The 22,389-nt window shown below is 45.6% G+C and overlaps 1 protein-coding gene across 1 annotated transcript in view; it reads right to left on the bottom strand.

The window, feature by feature from the left end:
* MAP4K4 (mitogen-activated protein kinase kinase kinase kinase 4) overlaps positions 1-22,389 on the bottom strand; it is a gene marked incomplete at its 5' end in the record, with an annotated part of 164,981 nt that overhangs the window by 78,974 nt on the left and 63,618 nt on the right. The window contains one exon of the mRNA XM_035894358.1: positions 10,472-10,528. Coding sequence (XP_035750251.1) covers positions 10,472-10,528 — 57 coding nt within the window. The remainder of the gene's footprint in view (positions 1-10,471; positions 10,529-22,389) is intronic.

The raw sequence follows: 22,389 nt of genomic DNA on the forward strand, positions 1-22,389 counted from the left end.
GGGAGGACAGGTTAGTGCAGGGGGAGCCAAGCAGCCAGCCAGCCAGCCACCGGGATGCTCGCTCTCCCTCTTGCCTGTGGTCTCTTTGCCCAATTACATTTCCATTCGGTAAAATATTCCACGTAAGGAACCAATTTTCAGGAAATCACAGACACTCTCCTTTCTTGCTCTCGCATGCAGAGCCAAGGTGCTTTGCCAGGCCGGTAACAGTTTATCTGAAGGTCCCTGGGCTGCTGCATTTACACTAGGATTTCCACTTACTTTTCCACCAACTCTAGAAGCAAACACTAAAATTCAGTTCAGAAAGGAGCTACAGCAGAAAATACCCCTGCTTTAAGTGAAATACTGCAGAAACACCTCATGCATCAGCCGGCATGCAAAAAACCTGAAGGTTCATTTCTGGAACTGACCTCTTCACTAGGCAGAGAGAAAGACATTTATGAAGGCCCCCATCATCCTCAAAACGAGGTGTAAAAGGGAGCAGGGTGTAGAACTCCCACCACTGATGCGCTGGGTAGAGAAACTACCATTTTACCTGGTGAACACGACCCAAAACGCAACAGCAATGTGCTCTCCACACAGGAACAGTAGCTGCTTCTGCGGCTAACTCGCTCACTTCTCCCAGACACCCCTTTCAGATCAAAACATTTGAGAAATAAAGCCTGGTGTGAAAAAAATCAACAAGGAATCATCAGAACATAACGATGCCTCCTTGGCCAGACTCTATTCGTGCTTGAAGCAGGGTCTTACTAAGAGAGATAGCAAGGACAGGCAGGAGGGCAAAACTCAACCGTGTGTATTATGAAGCACCAATTTTTGCCATTTAATGACAACACCTTTGCACTCTTATTTAGCAGTAGAAAATGTTCTCTGCCAGAGAGGCTACACAAAGCACACTCAGCGGGCTTTGATCCCTTTCAGATTAAACCTGTCTAGAGGAATGCACACAGGCCCCTTGCTGGAAAGGACCTGAGATGTTTCTAGGCTCAGGAGACAAAACAGCATCTTCTACACTGATCAACTGAACTAGTTTGCACAGCATCTTTGTGGCTCTTTGAACACTTAGCTCAGCCGCGTGCTTCCCATTGCACATTTAAGAGATCGGGCATAGGGGGAGAACACCACTTTCCTGTTGGGCACAAGGGGAGTGTTCATCGTGGTTACAAGTCAGCTTCAAGCACAATGAATTCCCAGGTCCTCGCGCATTAGCACTTGCTGCCATAATCTCTCTCATAATCTAGTTTTAGGAGCTGGGCTTTAAGACTGTATTTTAGCCAACAACTCCCTACACAATCACTCAAACCGCGCCTTGCAAAAGGAGCACTGTCGAGGGACTTACAGCAAACATTTTTGTCTCGTTAAATGCTGGAGAATAACATTGCTATTTTATATTTACATAGGCACATGTTGAGAAAGAGGGGGAGAGAGATCACACAGGATAATCTCAAATGTACAATACTATTTGTGGACCCATAAACTAAAGAACGAACCAGAGGGAGAAATTAAAATGCTTAAAAGTCATTTGCATGTGCTACCCTCCACACATTCCTATGGCTGCAGCACTCGCTTGAAAGCCAAGCATCAGAACTTTTTCTTTAAAAAAAAAAAAGTAATTACCTCCTCCTCCTGATTTACTGCAAAACAGTGGCCAGCTGACTGATAACGGACAGTGGTTAAGGTCTGCCTACCATTCCCAAAGCAGAGGCTATTAATTTCAGCCTCTCTCTTTTCCTCACAGCCTGCCAGTTTTCACTAACTCATCAGGACTTCGTATCTTTGGAATTTCACCTCCTCATTAAACTTGGCCAAAGTTAGCCAGCAGAGCCAAGAGGTATTTGGTGGAAAAGGCGGCAGGACACACGCACTATCACCGAGAAGCCTCGTTTCCTTAGGAAGTCAAGATAAAAATACGGAATGTCACAGCAAAAACAGGAGGAGCCCACAGGCAGGTGCAGTTTATGAAACTACAATTAAACACAGTCAAGAAAGATTACACTTCAAGCAGATATATCCCCTTTTAACATAAACAGCAAATTAATTCTCCTGTCTCTGATCCTAATGCCCAAGCCACATTTTAAAGTGCACCCCTGAAAGACAGCACAGCTCACACTGGACCTGGGATCTCTTGCTGGCCTATTCAGGCAGGAGGAATATGCTGCAGACCTGGGCACCGCCTAGATACTTGCTGTAATGAAAGCACAATGCTCTGTCACAGTCCCCGTCGGTTTTACTCTGCCCAAACTGGCAAGAGCACACATGCTCTAATGCTGAATTGATGGGGTCGCCTTGCTTTCCCCGAGTAGACAGTATGTCTGATTCACCAGGGGTAGATTGAGCTGCACCGTGAGCCTGACAGAAATGATACAAAAGGCAGCCCCCTACTTTTTGCTATTACCTGCACACAAAACATTTCCATTTCCCCATCAGAACTCCAGTCTCCTTTGACAACTCGAACAAACAGAGCTCAGCACTCGGGAAGGCAGCGTTGAAACGCCCGCGTTGAGGCCACCTGCGTGAACGGGTTCGGAAGAGATGCTCCATCACTAGAACTTGCGCAGGCTATTATTGCTCAAATTCATGTCAGTGCAGGTATGACCGGTAGGTTAAATATCACAATTGTGAAAGAATCCGCACACTACCCACACGGAACCTTCACCACTGCGAGTATTAGGGTCCAGATTTCCCTAGCAGAGATAGATGTTAGCAGTCATTCACGTACATCTGGAATCACACTGTCGTTAGTGACTGCCTTGTCAGTGCTAAGTCTCCAGATGACTGCAGGTACCAAGCCCAAAGACTGAAGAAAAATAGGCAGAGGTTTACAGTTAAATGCAGGAGTATCGCTCGCTTGGACTGACAAACAGTGCCCAAAAGCTGGAATTCAAGCACCCGTCCTACTCATTACAACAATGGTAACAGACGTCAGTAGCTCACCCAGATGACTTATTCTTTCCTTCTGAGTGTGTCAATGCAGTTGTACTGTCAGACCTAAGGAAAGAAATTTTTAAAGAAAAAGTCCAGACTTGTCCAAAGAGCTCAAGACTTGCAGAGGAATCTTCTCAATACACAGTCCTGCCCTTCCACCAATGGAAGTCAGCTGTAGCCTACACAGCCTTCTAGTTTCCACTGCGCTTTAGCACTGAACATGTGCTCTCACATACTGACGAGCAGTAACAGATCTCAGGGCCACAGCTGAGGAGCATACCCAGAGCATCATCTGTTGTGCTACAGCAGAGCATTATGTGGTTCTCTTGCAGCCAGGTAAGCAAAATTTGAAAGCTGTCTCCCAAAAACACGGAGATTCTTCCGTGCTTCAAACTACAGCAAAGTTCACTTTACATGGCCGTAAGTTCAGTTTGCTTAATCTAAACTACGTTACAATTTACAGAGCATCGGCAAAATGTTTTCTGCTACACAGGACAAGAACCTTGCACATCAGACCTGTCATAAGCATATAGATGATAAGAAGGCAGAGGCAACACAGCTTTCTTTGCACTTTCTAAACACAGTGATCCACGATCAGCCTTGAGTATGAAGCCATCTCCTGGCCTCAGCTGAAAAGCCAAACGAGCACCACGAAGCCTTCACAGTCAAAGTTCTTTTGCTGTTGACAGATAATTGATGCTGGTGAGGCAGCAATGGTGCCCTGAAGGATCTTCATGGCAAAAGGAAAACATCTGTTTCTTCCAGCCTTGGAATAGTCAGGTTCCAAAACAAGCATGTTAAAATATATAGAGTGGTACACCTGCAAGGACAACTGACAATAGGCTGTGCATGCAAACAGTCTTCCACTCAGGTGGAAATCTTGCACTGAGAAGAAACCATATGCTGAAGAAAGCAGATAGAGAAACAAGCATGTACGAATGTTTTACATCTCTTTTTTTTTTTCTCTCCCCACTGCAAATTTTTTCCCCAGCCACACAGTATCAGTGTATGTACGAATGGTTTACATCTCTTTTTTTTTTTTTTTTCTCTCCCCATTGCAAATTTTTTCCCCAGCCACACAGTATCAGTGTGAAGTTGCTCTTTGCTGGGCCACAGCAAGGCAGAGTCTTCGTGCTCGACACTAGCTCTCTCCAGTCAATCCATGTTGCGTATCACTTCCCGAACTGCTTGATAACAGCCGCTGCTTTCTGCCCTGCCCTCAAACCACATGTGGAGCTCCCTGTTCAACCTTCCTCTTGCAGCTGCATCAGACCTGACATCCTCCCCTTCCCAAATAAGCCCTTCCAGCCCGACAGCCTTGCTAACCACCCCAGGACTCAGATGAAGAGAGTGAAAGTTTGCCCTTTATCCAAACTGGTGCCAGCACTGCTCCAGGAAGGTTTCTTGGATCACATCCAAAAATCGCAGATCTGACTCAGGCCGGGTGTTAGATGTATTTGCCTTGCTGGGAGATAAAAGTCAGTGCTCCTTGTATGGCTGTAAGGACAAAAAGCTCTCCAGAGTTAAATGTCGCTCTGCTCTGTTAGGACTACGAGCTGGCAGGCTAAGCACTGCTCTGCCACCCAAGGACAGGGCTGTTGCGACATGTCCGACACTGTCAGCCCCCTTGCATGGCCCTATGCACAGCCCTCACCCTGCAGACAGACAGGACCACCTCTGCCTGACCCAAAAAGGGTTCTCGCAGAAAAAATGGGCAGCATGGAGCTGATGGGGGCTGGAGGAGAGCCCGGTCCCACAGAGAGGTCAGCCACCACCACAGGGCTGAGCCTCCAGGCATCAGGGCCTCGGTTAAACAGGGGGAAGAACAGTGCCAAGCTGCTGGGCGGGGGCACGCAGCAGAGGTAGGTGCGGGATCTCAAATTAAGGAGGGAAACAGTCAATTATACAAATGCTCCAAAGCTCAAAAAAGGCTGCCCCGCTGGCTGCAAGACTACTGCAGCTCTTTTTGACCTCCTCCCAGACCAGAGGTTACAGCTCAAGGGACCACTCTGTCCAGCTCTGTTTCTCTCTGAACTGTAATAGAAAATTCCCAGCAGCCTTTTTTTTATTTTCCTCCTCTTTTTTTTTTGACCTAATCCCTGGAAGAGATCAGAGGCTAATCAGCTTCAGAAGAGACTGGGCAGCAGGGCTGTCCACATTGTAAATACCTTTCCTATTTATTCCTTTTCCATAGAACAATTCTTTGTTTTGCCAGGTAACTGTTTAACCAAAGACTACAAAATGTTGTACAGACCAGTAGCAAGCAACCTCACATCTGAGGGACAAGCAAGCAGTGTGCCAGTACTCGCCATGGGAACAGTCTGGATTTTTAGGTCCTTGATTCATTTTCCCCAATTCATATTAAGAGGAAGGGACACGGCAAATGCTTCTGGTAAATCTACTGGCTTCAGGTTTGCTTTGGCTACCCTCGCAATAAGTACAGCCATGGATTGGTATGTAAGGACTTTATCAGGCAGCTGCACTAAGCCAGGTAAAGCCAGGTAAAGGAGCGCATTCATGTCTCCACACTAAAAGACCAGCCCATATTCAGCTTCTCCAGACTGGTTTGACCCCATTCTGCTGCACAGTGCTGTGAGGATCTGCATTTCCCAGTCTTCTAGAGCCAGGCATCAACTTTTTAATTTTTTTCCCTCCAAACAGATCAAAATCCACAGACTGTCTTTGGGTTTTCACAAAAAAAAACCCCCGTACATAAAAGTTAGGGCAAACTTTTGGTGTTCATTATTTTTGTTTTCCCCTCATTTTGTCTGCCTGTACGTGTGGGAACACACACACTTTCTTATTTATCTGCAGCCTTTCTGCAGACCGCTTTTGGTATGTCTTATGGACGATGGATGGATCATCCACATGATCACAGTTTATAACACCACGTAGGCCGTAAGATATAGACTCACAAAAATCAAAGTGACTTGCCTACTGCGACAGAAAAAAGCAGTCAGCAGAGTTGGGAAGATGGCAATGAATAATTCGGGTAACCTTTCCTGTCTAGGTACCATGGAGATGTGCCATGTTTCTCTGCAGGCCTGGAGGTTTTGGTTTGGGGTTGTTAATTTTTCTGCAGAGCACGTACGGAAAGGGCAAGACAGGCAAGCACTAAAAGCAGTCCAGCTTCTTTCATAAATCAGCAGGATACAGTATCCAGTTGTTTACTTAGCATAATTTTACACAGACTAGACTGGACAAGTCATGAAACACTGGGCACAAGAGCTGAGAAATGCTGCTATTAAAAAGGCATGCGGAAAACTTTCCCAAGGGATGCCAAGAGCGTGTGTGGGAAGAGGTAGGAGGAAGAAGCAGCAGCGTCAGGGGTTATAACAAACAAAAAAGAAGTGATTGTGTTTTTCCCTCAAAATCAGTTACTAAACCTTTCAAAGAAAAAAGCATCGCTGGAAGGGGAACACAGGAGCGACACTGGAAACAACCGTGCAGCTGCAAAGAAAGCCTCTAGAAGAGTTTATAAAGCAGAGTCAAGCCGCCTGTTTAGGGCGTGATGCAAGTTAACAGCTTAGATGCAGGCAAGATTTGCCAAGTGAGCTTTGCTAAGGTTTTAAATGTTATTTGCTTCACAAGCAGCTGGATTCTTCTAACTAAAGAGTGACTGCCAAATCTTACAGCGTGCTTGTGTTGCATCTGATAACATCAGTCATGGCTCACTCGGTATGCGACACTGCTGCACACCAGTACGCAGCAAGGAGCTGGTGGGAACCTAACAGCGCGGTCGGCGAGTGGAAGGGCTGGGCGAGGGGCAGACTGAGCACCGCCTTATCCAAAAGAATGCCCCAAAAGGAGCAGAGACCCTACAATAAAAAGATTAAAGATGGACTACAGGGATCTCTCCAACAGTGCCTCCCCTCACAACACGCGCGCAGCCCGAGACTCATCCCGCATATGTACATTTTGGAAAAGAATTTTTAAAGCGTGTATACGCTGATAGTTCATATTGTTCCCCTTTTACGGTCATTGGGCTCATTCCAACAACAGAATAGCTTTCAATTGATGAGGACTGGTGGGGTTTGGGTTTTAGTTGTTCTACGCTCCAGTGAAATTTTTTCACCCTGCATGTGCTCTAGCTTCGCCCTCAGAAAGTGAAAATAGGACCGACATAGGCACGATTCTGTAGGAAGACTTCAGATCTTTAGATCTTACAGATGCTTTAATGCTTGCTTTAGTGCTGCAGATCTAAAGATCTACAAAGATCCATACAATCTTCTAGGTCTTGTCTTAATTTGTTTAGAGAGGAGGGAAGTGGAAGAGGCAGGCAAGTTTTATGCATATCAACACCCCCCCAACGTTTCAGGCAGCAGTACTAACTAGTCATAATGTATTCAAAGATCAAGCTGATATCTTCAGCCCACCTCCTCTTTTCTCATCCTTACCACCATTCTTTTCAAAATTAAAATCTGAAGAGAAAACCACAAGAAAAGCTGAAAAGGATGAAGTACACTTCCACAGTGCCATGTACATTACAGAGCTGTAATGTTTCTTCCAACGTCTCTAGTTGGAGTTTACACTACCTCATTTTCTTCATGCCAACCAAAACTTTTTAAGGAAAGCCTTCGCTTGGACTTTGACATCCCTCCCATTCGGGTGATCAAAGCTTTCCAGCCCAGAACTGATGTAACCTCGCTGATCCTGAGCAATGTGTGAATTGCAGAACTGGGGCCTTGAAAACTGAAAATTTGGGGTGTGCCCACAAAGTGTGCCAACACATTAGGCTTTATAATTTGTTAAGCATTTGGCAAAGCAGGCACTGGATCAGAGGTGTCCCAGAAGAAAATAAGTCTTGCATCTGTTCTCAACACAGGTTAGATAAAACAATCATATATCTTCCACGGCACTGCTTCTACTTAAGCGGAAAGGCATAACGCTGCCCGTAAGACATGCACAAAGGCACAAATCACCTAGGGCTTCAGTAGCCGCTCATCAAAAAAAAAAAAAAAAAAAAGAATCACAATTTCAGTTTTGTGGAAGTTTCCACTCAAGCCTCTTTCCCCATGGACATGGACACAGTTAGTGTTACCATTAGCCTACAAGAGCACTTCATCCAACCATAGCTCTTGAAGCAGGCGGAGTAGGTAAATTTGAGGCTCCTTCAGTGTTTCTTTCAGGGCAGTGCTGAGGGTGGCAGTCACTACCCCTTCTGTCCCCACGTTCTCTCCTCCCACCGTCCCCGTAAGCTGTGGTGAGCTAGAACCAGGATGGAGCTGCATGGTCTGCCAGCAGAAGGACGTGTTCATGAAACCTTGAGGAACTCAGGCCATGGCTTGATGATATGGCCATCTCTGGCAGCAATGTCAATTTGAGCTACTGCCCCTGCTCCCCCATGGCTGTAGGTAGGTCTTTTCCAATCTCAAGCCACCTTCTTCATAGCGACGGCACAGCTGTTTGTAACGCCATGTGCTAAACTAGATCAACGAACCAATCCAGGTTATAAATAACCAGGGGAAAGAGAGGAGCGAGGGTATTTTTAACCTGGAACCGGGTCTTATTCACTGATCCAGGCCACCATCTGGCCCCAGGGCAGTTGTGTCGGCACAAGTGTTGGGAGACAGGCGAGGAACGAGCGAGCAAGAGTGGACAGGAATATCCTACAGCCACGTCTGCCACTGTAAAAATGGTACATGCAATGGTATCGCCCGTGCCTGGTGCTAGCAACAGTATCATCCATGCCTGGTGTTAAAAAGTGGAGCTGACTTAGCACAACCTGGAAGAATTTATACCACATTTTTAGCTGCCGCAGGCTCATTACTTCGAGCTCCACTGGTAGGAATGACAACACTTTTAAGCTGCATGGGGCTAACGTCTCCGAAGTGCTCCCTCTGACTGCCCTTCATCCCCTAAAAAAGCATGAACTTGTGAGGTAAAAGACAGACACTGCCAATACACAACTAGTGTTTCAAAACCAGCCAAAAATTACAGAAAGTTTCAAAATATAATCCATCTCCTGCAACATGAGCTCAGCCATACTATAGACAGCATTTTTCAATTGTTTTCCTTTTGCTGTGCAACCTCTCCATTACAACTGTTTGTGATTAATATATGCTATTAAAAACAGAGGGAGTGTGCAGTATAGCCAATCTTAATGCTATGGAAGAAGCCTTCGTCGTGCGTAAATCCACTGCACAAATGGCAACGTTTGCTGTGCAAAGAACATTCGCTGTATGTCAACACACCTTTGTTCTTCTCTGGTTTGTTTGCTTGTTAGCTGCAGCAAAATAGCATTGCCTCCTCATGAAGGCAGCCTCTGAAAATCTCCGGCTGAAAATTTATTTTTATCAGGCCATCTTCCAAAGCAAGGATGTCTAGCTCTTGGCAGACACAACAGCTTAAGTTAGAGAGTGGCAGTCACATTGCCCATCGATCACAAGGAGATGTAGAGATATGACTGAAGTCCTATCAGTTGACCTGACCCTGCCTTCTTGTTTTCCTCCCTCTCCTGCCTGTTTACCCATTACACCCTAGCCACCCACCTCGGAGCTTGTGTCCAAGGCGATTTTTACTTGTTGGCACCTATACACACACCAAAATATAAAACATTTTGCAGCAACACCCTCGTAGGAATTTTTCTTAATATAGCCAGCTTGCCAGAGAACCCTTGCTTTGTACAATGCACACGCGTTGACATATTTTTCCCCTAATACCTACATAAGATTGAGGAGTTAAAAAAAATAAGACGCTTGGTTTGAAGAGGCACAACCTCTCTTCAGAAGTGCCATATCAGTAAAGGATCTCATTCGATTTTAAATCTGAAGCTGTTGTGTTAATTCGTGGATGTAACTCTATAAAACACAAATGGAACCAACAGGGAAAAACCCATGCTTGTCCTGATCTGTTTTGAACGCTTAATTTAGACTGATTGCTTTTTGAACAGCATAAACTGCAAGACATCTAAGGATTCAAACATGGGCATATATTTTTTTATTTCTTTGGCTGGGTTAATTTCCCGTTTTTCCCATCTAAAGCTCCACAGTAAATCCCCCTGGGTCAGTTACAACTACTACTTTACACTGCTGAATTCTGCCAGCAATCTGCTCATCGTTCCTGCAGATGTTTCTGCTTTTGGGCTTCTGGGAACTTTATTGGACCCATTTCCTTTGAATAAATGTATACCCTTTTTAGGCTGCAAATGTACCAGGGAAACTACTGTCCTCTACATCAAGCAGCCTCCTCACCTTCTTTTTCGGTAAAAGCAAAATGCTACGTTTAAGAGAAAAAAAAGTGGGAAGCAGTGAATCTGGCTTTTTTCCCATCTCCTGAGAAATTAATGAAAAGGGAGTGCTACACATGCTCATATGTCTTGAGACCAGCCAAAGCAATTTGTGAAGGCCAGAGGCCCCTGCACACAAGCACACAGAAACCTCGTAAAGGGCAGATGGGCTGGAGAGGTCGGGTCCTGCAAACCGAAAGCAAACGCTCACATGCAAAGACCATGCCCTTCAACATAAATACAGGGTAAGGCATAGGCCAGCTCTCATTATTAAATTTTACCCATATTGCTAATAAAATAGAATGTTCCTCTACTCACCTCAGTAACGTCCATGACTTTGATGGCTGCCAGCTGACCCGTTTTGACATGCCGACCCTAAAGAAGAGAGAGAACTGTCAGCACCAGCAATCTCACCCATCCCTTCAGCATACACAGAACAGAACATTTGGATGAGAGCTCCAGCCACTGGGGTTTCCCCAGCTGTGCTGGACCCTGCTGATACTTCCCATGAAAAAACAACAAATACTCTAGATGGCTAAAAAAGTTTCTTTTTAAAATGTTCTTATACAAGTCTTAGAACCCATTTCTTTTTCTCCATATTAAAAGGATGATTATCAAGATTAAGCACAGACAGATTATATTCACAGCTTCCCGTCTGTTTACTTTAGCAAAGCTCATAGTCAGTAATGACAGTCTATTAACATGCCAGAATAGTTAAACTCCACGTATTGCACATTTTATTTCTCCACATATTGCACATTTTATTTCTATGCATCAGTGCCGGGTACCTGGGTGACATATCACTAGGTAAATGCAAGCACGCTTAGGGGGTTGCAAAAGGAGACTTCTCTTAGTTTTGGTCTTCACTAGTAAAAAAAAGAAAAAAAAAGGTGAGCTTTCTTCAAGTGATGCATCAGACCTGTGATAGCTCTCTTCGCCTGTCTCACGATAGCTAGACAAGACGTCGTCTCCCTTCAGCCATACCACCATAAGGGTATGGTTTCTCAGTACAGCTGGAGCTGAATTAATAGATCCCAGCTCCTGCGGCAGGGAGCTCCTACCCTTCCTTCCCCTGTCTCCCTCCAGCCTCCTGTCACATATTTCTCCCGGGAGCACTGAGCTCCTTCTGGCACTCATCGGATCATATGATAAGCTGATTGAGATCACTAAAATGGCAGAAAGTTAACAGGGATAAAGCAAACTGCAGGGTGGGGTGGGGGATTGCAGATCAGGAAACTGAACTGGTTTGCTCTGCCGCCGGAGCAGAGCCAGAGCTGGCAGCAGGCGGATCGCACGGCCGGGAGGCAGGAACAGCACGGGCCCCTCCAGTCGCCGAGGGCCCTAACTCCCCTCAGCCGACTTCTGACAAAAACCTTTTTTTCTCCAGTATATTTTTGCAGAAGGCGGGGCTGTATCAACGAGCTGTTCTGTATTTTTTTTTCCCCTAAATAGGCACTTAGAAATGGTCCTAGTATTGGCCTTTTCCAGTTCTCCACTTAAGACCCAGCAGTCTGCCCAGGGACTTCCAGTCAAACAGGCTCGTCTCCCAACGCCCTTCCCAAGCATCATCCCCAAAGGCTCCTCTCTGAATCAGTCAAGCTCTCCAGCAAGAGGCATGCCCACTTCTTCACTTTTATCACAAATAATGATAAAACCCACAACAAAACATTTCACTAAAGTCACAGTTCCTTTACCTTTCTCCTTGCCAATTTCTAAGTTTGCTAAGCAGAAACCTATACAGAGCATCCACTATAGCTGATGGACATCAACAGTCTATTTTTTTCCTGGACTAACTTCTAATCTCTTTACAGATTCTTTTGAGACTGGCACCCCAGAACTGAAGCTCCCCAAACCAGCAGGCTTCTTTGGGGAAATCTTGACCCCTTCACAGCTTATGATGGCCTCCATGGAGGTAATGGCCAGGCATTGCTGGTACATTAGAAAGGACAAAATACTTGCAGAACTCGCAGCCTCTGCTTTCTTTCACAACCCTTATTGCGCTGTGCTCTCCCCTTATTAACCAATCCACACGCTTTCTATAAATAAATTACTGTACTCGAGCTTCTGCTGGCTCTGTAAACTCTCTTTATTGCATGCATTTCTTTTTACAGCTTGGTCTCAAGCTGGTTTCGATTTTGAAACAAAGTTAAGGTCGCAACATGTATGCAGTGGCCAACACTGACCTCACCTTGACCTTACTATTTCTTGAACCAAAGCCTTTCAGCAAGCCCAGGAGAGAAGCAACTCCAGTTTCCCATTCTGGACCACTGCCTAACAACAAAAGCCTGTGGTCTTCTCCTCAAGACTCACCATCCCACCAAGGGAGGAGGGGAAAATGTTTTACAACGAGGTGGAAAAACGCCTCCTCTCAGCTCTGCCCCTATTTTCCACAGCCCTGTGGAAAAAACTAAAAGGCCCAAGGATGTGAGGAAGCACAGTTTGAGGTACAAAAAGAATATGCTGACGATAAGAGAGGAACAAGGACATCTCGGAGGAAAAAAGCTCACTCCTGCTAAGGAGGACTGAGGAAGAAGAAACTTTTTAAAAAACAGAGAATACCATTCATTTTGCAGCAAAGCAGGGACGCTAAATGGTGGCAGAGCATACTCCAAGGAGAAGAAGTGGTACACAGAAGAGCGAAGTAGCGAGACATCCATGGGGTGCCACGTATTTTATGGAAAGTTTGCTCTATTTGTCTTTTTAAATTTATGAACTACTAGTAGGCTTGCTATTTATTTCCAGAGAGAAGCCTGAAATTTCCCAGGGCTCAGCTTCGCAGCTTTTCTCAAGACGACGTTCTTCCCCGTGAGACTGGCCCACTCAAGATGACTAATGTGCACCAGCCCAAGCATCCCAGCTTTACAGGATCCTGCTGGTGCCTCCGCCAGTCCCTGCGAAAACCTGGGCCACGACAGCTACAGCTGAGCGCAGCAATTGCTCGGGGTTCACTTTGCTGTTTCTGCAGCGGGGATGGGAAAAGCTTCTCCATAACCCCCCTAAGGGACTGGAAAGAAAGAGAACTGCAGACTGTGGGAAGTGTGGGCTGCCCAGTATCCCAGGCCAAATTTAAACCTTGGTCATTTCAGAGTATTGTTAAAAATTACTCAAAATACCCTTTTCATAACGTATGGAGCATTCATATTCTAAGCATCTACAACATACTGGGGAGGGAGGGGAGTTGCATGACACTGATTTATATGAGAGAAGTAAAAGGACATTTTGAAGCCACATTCTTTTCATTAAAAAGATTTTGAGAGGGAGGGGAAAAGCAAATATCACAAGCACAACATATAAGCATGAGCAGAGTTTTTGTTTGTTTGTTTATCTGCTCAACAGCTCCACTCAAGAACAGACTTGTCAAACTATTAGCATGCTGGTATAATTTTGCTCGCAACATGAAATGGCTAAGCATTCCTGTTTTGGAAGCTGATCTTCAGATTTTCATAGCCAGCTTTTGCTTTGGAAAAATTTGTCTGCATTAAACATAATAATAATAAAAATGACAAAGTGGTCAAATGTGACAAAAGAACTGCAGAAGTTGTAGATGGGAGAAACCCTCTCAACTCAATCTCCTGGGATTAAAACTTATTCAAATCCAACTCCCAGGGCACTTCATAAATGCAGTAGCCATTAAGGTCCCATCCAGACACCATCTCAGCAACACCACCGGCTAACACTCTGGTGGGACAGCATTTTTCTTGCAGAAGGAGACCTCTTCTTTAAGTGCTGTCTGGAGTCATGGCCCCTCGGGGCATCCCAGGCTCCGCCATCCCTAGGGCACAGGGCACACAGAGGTTCTTGCAGCTTGGTTTCTCCTGGCAAATTGCTGGCAATTACTATCCCAGTATCTGAAAAACACCATGAGACTGCGAAACGTGACCCATGCTAATTGAGAAAAACGCGACCCATGCTAATTGAGAACACGAGTTTCTTAAAATATTGCTAGATGCCAAGTATCAGAGGCTGGAGATCAACTGTCCCCTGGCCAGAAAGTTAAGCACGGATATGAAATATGCAATGAAGATGACAGCAACCTACATGTGTCTTGTTTAGCATAAGATGACTATCTCCAGAGCCAGCAGACTGAGGAGGCTGAGGAGGTTGTACTGTGTAGCAGCAACAGGTAGTAGAGGCAACGTGATCCCAGGAGCGAGAGTTTGCCCCTTACTAGGTTTTGGGGTAGGGGCCACAACAAAAGGTCAGCACAGCCTGGCTCCCACCCCCACAGGAAAGAGCCCAGCAACATCTTCATTGATTTCCAAACTCCTTGTCGTTTCTTACACATCCTCCCCGCCTTTCTTTCCCTCTTTTCATGAGGGAAATTCATACTAAAGCACTTGTTTATCCTCCCAAGGAAGTAACGTAAGAATATTTTTAAGACCACTACTGCACCATTCTATTTTTAAATGGTCTGTTGGGATGAGTAAGTCAATGGAGCTGAGCCTGCTGACCCCAAATCCTGTCCTGTTTCTTCTCATGCAGATGACAGAAAGTTCATTTACATATGGGGGGTTTAAAATACAGCTCTTCTCATCAACACAGCAACACTGCAGCATTTAACTGGATCTTAAACTGAATCCACTACTTAAGCATATTCCCAGTCATGTCTGATAGCAATATGCTGTTTATTTCTCATCTCAGTGGGCTTTATGCATGTTGAAAAGCAGAGGGGACAAGGGGAATCCTTGGTAGACTGCCAAGATCTGCAGAACATTACAAATTTCAAGCCTACCCACACTCTCCAAGTCAGTTAATACACCTACTTCTTGCCTCTTTCTTCCTCTGCACACATCATTACTGTAAAATTTTTGTTTTGGAAAGGTTCAAAGACAAATGTTGTTATGTGCTGTTTTTCACAGAGCTTTTTTCTTCCCTAAGATGCCTTAATGTTATCAAAGAACTATGCAAATTAAACGCAAAAGAAATCCCATCGGCTCATTTACCTCCTATCCCCTCCCCAATTATCCAAGATATGTATTCCGCAGTAATGTAATTCTCCTACTAACACAGTTTCCGGCCTGTGCATTAATGTCCTTTTTGGGGGACTGTACCTGCAAGCTTGCTCCCCAGCTAAATGGTATGGAAGTAGAATATGGGGCAACATCCCACATTAAGGAAGGAAGGAAGGCAGCACGCGTGACTCATGACTTGCAAGCTTGGATTATCCTGTGCACTGTACACAATTAAGTCTTTGAAAACTTCTCCAACCTCCCAGTATCCTATGCTGACAGTTGTGCAAAGAAGAGCAACTAAGTTGGAAAAAAATCTACTAACTCACATTTCGGGTGCTACAACGCACACATAAGCAGCAGCCTAGATTTAAACATGCTATCAAGCAAAAACTCACCATGGTACCACCTCTTAGCAGTGCTGTACAATGCCTCCATGACAAAATTAACTTTTCAATTTGCTTCTCACTTGGTTGACTTTAAACTCCTACCAGCCTGAGGCAATAGGCCATGGAGTAATACTCTGCTATTAGGTTGCACACACCAGTGGAATAAATGATACCTTATTATTCCAAAGCATGTTTACCATCAGCTCTTTTTGTCACTCGCCAACACAGAAAGCTGCAGACCAACCAACTTTGCGTTGTGAATACTTGGACTCTGCAAGACATTTCTTCCCACTCCCCAGAAAGACTGGGTCTACCCTGTGAAAAGCCACGGGAATAACGCTTGTGGAGGAAAGCAGACATGAGTTTTTGACAGGCAAAAAGACAGAACGGCACAAAGTGAAAGCAACCTCCCCTGTTAAAAACAAATTATAAAGTATGAAATATTCTGAAGCAAAAAGCCTACCTAGTTGCATTTGCAGCCAAAATAATGCCGTTCCTACTGATACAGCATTCTGTAAGCTAAATAATCATAGGCTCCAGCGAAGGAGATACATTTGTAAAAAAGGGATAATGTTTATCTGGCATGGAACCTCCTTCTAGAATAAAAATCAGTACAAAAGCCTGGCAAATTACCACAGAAACACATGAGAAGAAAAAAAGGCCAACATCAACGTTCACTCTTCCCGTTAGGTGATTTCTAAACCCAAACCAGCCAGAAGCTATTAAAGACTCCCACTGTTTAAGTCAAAGACAGGACAGGGTTCTGTGTTTTCCTTCTGTCTAACTCTTGACATCAAATGCCTGGAAAGCAGGACAGAAAACAACACACTCTCTATCCTGCTTTAGATACACACAGGCTGACTAGCTGCCTATTGAAGGAATAATAATGACAATTTACTCATGCATGGTACTGCATTCTGTGAAGTATGAATGACGTATGGTCCTCCACTTCCAGGGACAGAGAGAAAAGATGTTACCCACTGGTAAGGAAAAACGAAGTCCAATGACTGATTTTCTACTTTGACTGCTAGTTTTGTGGTAGCTTTCCTACTCCGAGAGATGCTGGATATACATTACCCAGAGGCATTTCCTTATCCCAAACAGCTCATTGCCTAAATAGGGAAAAGGGGGCCAGGGGGGAGCAGGGAAGGATGGTGGGAAAACCATGGCAGAGAGCCACAATCAAACTTTCCCAGGATCACAACAGGTCAAGGGCAGAGCTCAGAGTTACGACACATCTCCGCTTACTCCCATCACCCTGGCTGCTGGATCAGGCTTTGCTGCTCTGTAGGTGGCCACCCAGAGCTTCCTGCCCCAGATTCAATGCTGCTTCTACAGGGACACTGCAGCTAACTGGCCTGAGGCCCCAGCCGGGAACACATCCTCTTCAAGAGCCATCCTCAAAGTCATCATCCCATCCTTCCAGCCACCACTAGGCTATGACCAGATCTAGCAACCTTCACTAAACACACTATCACCCATTTTCTCTTATAATGGAGTCCAGTCCCACCCTCAGCTCTCTCCAGAAAGAGAAGAGCTGCCTCTAACCTTATTATTGCCAGCACTTTTTTCTAGTTTTAAAGTTACCTAGGTAATTCAGTTGGGACATTACCGAAAGACATCACTCACACACACACCCCCGAACTAAAACAAAAGAAAAGAATGAAACCAGAGTAGAGGCGTACCTCCCACACAGACACCATTGGCTCAGAGTACATTTGGTTTCCTCTGGAAACATCAGCTAAAATCTGCTGTGGCCGGCTCTCATTTAAATCAGTTCTTCACCCTACCTTAATGGCTTTACCAGTCACTAAACCCACCCTCCCAACACTGATTTGTCTCTTCGGACCCCCTGCAATGCTCTCCTTTTATGCAGAACAATTTCTTTCTGGCAACTGTAATTAAAAACAAGCCAGATGGAGAACATCAAGAGAAGAATTTAGGCCAAAATGATAAAACATGTGCTTGTAGATACAAAATTACATGGGCTACGGATACAGATGATTTCTCATTTTATGCCTCAGCAGCCACTTCCATTGCCAAAATTCTCCGCTGGACCCCGGCCACCAACCAAAGGAGAGGCAGGCCCGGTTTGGTGGCGTGGCCATAGCAAGTCCCTGCAGCAGGGCCGGCGTTAAATCACGTTGAAGGAGACCACTACAGGTCGCCAGAGCGTGCTCGCCAGGTGCCACCCCACCACCACAACCACCTGGTGCGCTCCAGGGAGATGTCGTGCACCGTACACTCCTTCTACCTCAGACCAAGTGTGGACCAAACCAACCCACCACCATCCCTGAGTGGGCAGGTGGGGGGCTTCAAAGCAACGCAGGCTCCTCCTTAGCTGAGCAACATGGCAGATAAAGGGCAGAGTCTCCAGATCGCTTCTCCAAACTGACATCAAAATAAAGCTGGATGAAAAGAGCCCAGGGTTGCTTCTCTTTGCTTTTTAAATGAATTCATATCGACGTTTAACTTGTCACCCCTGGACATGCAAATCTGAGCTTTCCAGCCAAACAGAGCAATTTACACCTTGTGACCAAGGCCCTCTGCTAACCCAGGCAAGCCTGGGCCTGAAAGCAACGCAGGCACCTCCTTAGCTGAGCAACATGGCAGATAAAGGGCAGAGTCTCCAGATCGCTTCTCCAAACTGACATCAAAATAAAGCTGGATGAAAAGAGCCCAGGGCTGCTTCTCTTTGCTTTTTAAATGAATTCATATCGACGTTTAACTTGTCACCCCTGGACATGCAAATCTGAGCTTTCCAGCCAAACAGAGCAATTTACACCTTGTGACCAAGGCCCTCTGCTAACCCAGGCAAGCCTGGGCCCGTTTGCTCACCGTCAAGAAGCTGCCAAGAAACCACCTCAGTGCTGGGCACATGCCTTCCAAAACACGAGGTGAGACATCCCCAACAAATTTAAGCATTAGGTACATGGAAATGCCACAAAAGACACACTTTTCTTCGGAAAAAAAAAAAAAAAAAAAAAAAAGGTCAAAACCATAGTTAGCCCCTGCCCCCTCAAGCACCAATGCTGTTGTAAGGAGCCTGCACTCTCTTGGGCAACGTTGTCAGAGGTCATATGCCACGAGCAACGAAAACCAAGACCACGCACACCCTACCAGCCTTCTTGCATTTGGTCTGCTGCTAAAAACAGAAGTGGAAAGAGCCGCAGAGCTGCATGCAGCTCCGCAACCAACACCTTCTGAGAAAGAGGTGACAGCCACCCCAGGCAGCAAAAGGACAGGAGGCACGGACAGCACACATTCGGCTACGCTGCTCCGGAGGCCTGGCTGCCCGAGGCATCCTCCCACAACATCTACCAGCCTCCGTCCCAGCGAGCATCAGGAGGGGCATTAAACAGAAATCAAGCTTCTTTCATTTCAGGTACACTAAATGGGTGGGGGAATGATTCCAGAAGGTACAAAACCTCACCGTAAATGCAAAAGGCACTGTGGGAGGGGAAGGGAAAAGGGAGAACAATTGGCTCCGCTGCTTTTATTTCCCTTTTTAATAGGTTTTGGGGTTTGCTGTTGTTGATTCTGGACAAGGAGGAGCCCAACGCGCACACTGCCACGTTCGGCCACCCCCACCGAGAGGGTCTCGCCTTTTGTCTAGCTGCGCGAGATGCTAAGGAACACGCTGTGTGGGGAGGGTCTGAAGCTGTCACTGGGTGGCTTAATATTAATGAGGGGCAAGGGGAAGGAGAACTATTTTCATTTACACCATCCCAGTGGAACAATACAGCCGAGCAGAGCTGGGAAGTCAGCTGCCTAATGAGTTCTAGTTCAACATGGTTAAAAGGAAAGACTCCACATCCATAACCTTTAAAAAACTCCAGAACATTAGCAGCAAGGAAGAAAAGTTAATGAACTCTTAAATATATAAAATATATATATATATAAAATGAAAATTCCAGTCCAGCTGTGAATACTCCTCCAGTGCTATAAAACACACCACAAAGAAGGGCTGGAACTGTGTGGTTTCTGGGCTTTTCGCTTTTCCCACTGAGAGCAGACACCGGCTGGCATCTCTTTCCTTTGGCCACTACAAACATCATCAGTGCCACTTCCAGTTAGTCACATCTCCTCGCCTTTACGGACAAGGGAGCCATAATTTACTAGGCAGTGACCGCTGAAACTAAAATGCATCTTCTAGGGCACCAGATATGCTGGGGGAATACTACAAGAGGAGGAATTCTTAAAAAAGGATCACCCCAGCCAGAGTAGCAGCCACACAAACGGGGACTGCGTTTTATATACTGTGACCCTGTACATGAGAGCAAATTAAGAAATACTTTCCCAACTTGTTTGCAAGATGCAAAACACGCATTTAGCCTAAAGTTATACATATTTTAATTAAATGAAGGCTCGCACCAGAAGCCTCTTTCCAGCATTTTTGTCTTCTGATACCCTGCCAAGTACATCTGTGATTCTAAAGCAAAAAAAAAAAAAAAAAGAAAGAAAGAAAAAAAAAAACCAAACCACCTTGTCCTTGAGAAACTGGCACGCGGCCAGCGAGTGATCTGTAAACAGCTTTGTGTCCACACGAACTATTTTCAAATACTCAGGCAGTATTTTCAGACCTCAAACTATTTCTGCTTCGTCAGCACAGGAGCCTGACTCAGAAATCCAAGCCTGTACTAACAACCCTTCTGTACCAGACTTGCCAACAAAAAACCCCAACCTCAGAGGTCGTGGGGCCCTTTATTTATTTATTTACTTAGCAAAAGGAGGACCAAAATGAACACAATTTCCTCTCGGCTGCTACCTGGGTAGTATTTAAGTTACTTTCCCAAAGCCTGTGGCCACCGTGTTTATTATTTGAAAGGGCCGCTCGACAGAAAAGCCATTATGCAACACACTCGGCTCGCAGGTTAATCCATGGAAAAGAACGGCATTCATTAAGGAAACGGAGCCTGCGCGTTCTCCAATTATTACTTTTTACCAAGTACTCAAGAACACACCAAGTGCCTCACAAAAACCAGTCAAAACACGTTCCCCACTCTTAAATAACACACTACAGGCCTTTGCAGACCCAGCTGTGGCAAAGAAAAAGGGAAAGAAATTCCTCGGGAGGACTTGTATAGCAAGGCCACGCTGCTGCTGCCATTGCAGCCGGTCCCCACCCGCCCTTCACTGTGCTCAGGGTACAAATACAAGGCAGACTAAGCAAAAGTTATTTCGGTGCAAAAGGATTTGTGAGCTTTTAGTCCCAAATACACGTGCCTTCCATAACTGTAGGTAGGATACACATTGCATATATATATTTATTTTTTTTAGCATTTCTAATAATAATTGCACTTGGGGGAGGGAGGGAAATATCTTTTCTCATGGTGCTATACAAAAGTATTACTCAGCTCACGATCCAACAACAGCTATTCCTGCAGACCACAAGTCACTACTCTGGAGCACAACTGTCATTAGATGTAATATAGAAATTGTTAGTCGGAAAGGCCAAGCTTTTGGTCGTAAATCATTCAGCAAACTGGAACAAATAAGACAACTCTGTATTGCACTGGACTGCAGAAGAGGAGTGAGGACCAAAATTCAGCTGTGGAGAACAACTCATACATTCTGTAATCGCTTACTGCTGGGCAGCTTATCTCAGCATCGCCATCCATCCAACCTCGCTAACACTGCACCGCTTCCCAGGCAGCAAAGGGGAAGGAAGAAAGGGGTGGCAGGCGCCTCAACCCCAAACAACCCCCCAAGCGCTGTCCCTCTGGCCCCGCGAGCATCCCAGCAGCCCTGCTCACATCAGGGGGAGATGCAGCAGGGATGCAGCATGAGCCTGGACAAGGTCTCATCTTGCTGAGGGCAGATGCACAACATAAAGGAAGCAGGCAATGGGCCAGCCCTCCTGATGACTGCAGCAGGCTGATCATCTCCTGGCCCACCAGCTCACCTCCCCTAAATATAGACATGGAAATGGGAGCCTGTTAACAGTTCGAACTGAAGTCTCAGCCCCTGTCAAACCCAAAAAACTGCTCCAGCAATCATTCAGCTCCGACTCAGGAGCGCCCTACACGCCCAAAGTTTCCATCCTTGGCTGGGTGTTTTCCAAAGAGGCAGTTGTGAAAGATCCCACATATCTGCCCATACCCTGGTGTCTCCAAGAGCAGAAGCAGCTGACGGGGACGGATGCATCCAGCCACATCTGGTTCGCAGCACAGCTGGAGCCAGCACACCGACTCCTGCCGCGTGGGTAAATAATTGGTCGCCTCAGCCACTGTGGCTCAGAGACAGACCCAGGCGGGGAACAACCCAGAAACCTCCAGTAAGAGGGAGCAGTTTCTGAGTAGGGGTTCATCAAGTGAAAACACTGCTTAATGCTACTCAGCATTTCAACTCAAAAATTTGTAATCCTACAAACACAGCTTTACATAATGCTAAAGCTGTAGCCAAATTTAATCTCTTACTGTTCCTTTCCACCGCTTCCAACCTTACTAAAAGGAGTGGAGAGAGGGACTGGAAATAAATAAATTTTTTAAAAAGTAGAAGCCTCCCACTTGCTTTAAGGTGTTCGCTCAGTCACACTTTCCTAGGAAAGCTTGAGCAATGCTGCCTCAGAAACTACCCACCATTTACACAAATCACCACTCGAATCTGGAAAACAGTCACATTAGACACGATCAGGTACTCTGACCAAACGCTACAGCCATGACCTAAATACATTATGTGGTATGGTGCTGCAGAACAGCAGTTTCTAGAATTAAGCAATCTTCCAATTAAGTGTCATGCACTGAAAACAAAATTAAATCAGCTGTGATGCTGCCCTACTACTTCTTCTACTCCCTTCTCCCCACACCAAGGAAGAAAATCCTTTCCACCAGTCTGAATGCTGTATCACCAGCAGGAGTGGATTTCCAAGATGCTGGGGAGGGGTCTACGTACTCCA

This window comes from Egretta garzetta, unplaced genomic scaffold, assembly GCF_000687185.1.
Source record: "Egretta garzetta isolate BGI_Z169 unplaced genomic scaffold, ASM68718v1 scaffold5, whole genome shotgun sequence".
Taxonomy (NCBI): Eukaryota; Metazoa; Chordata; class Aves; order Pelecaniformes; family Ardeidae; genus Egretta; species Egretta garzetta.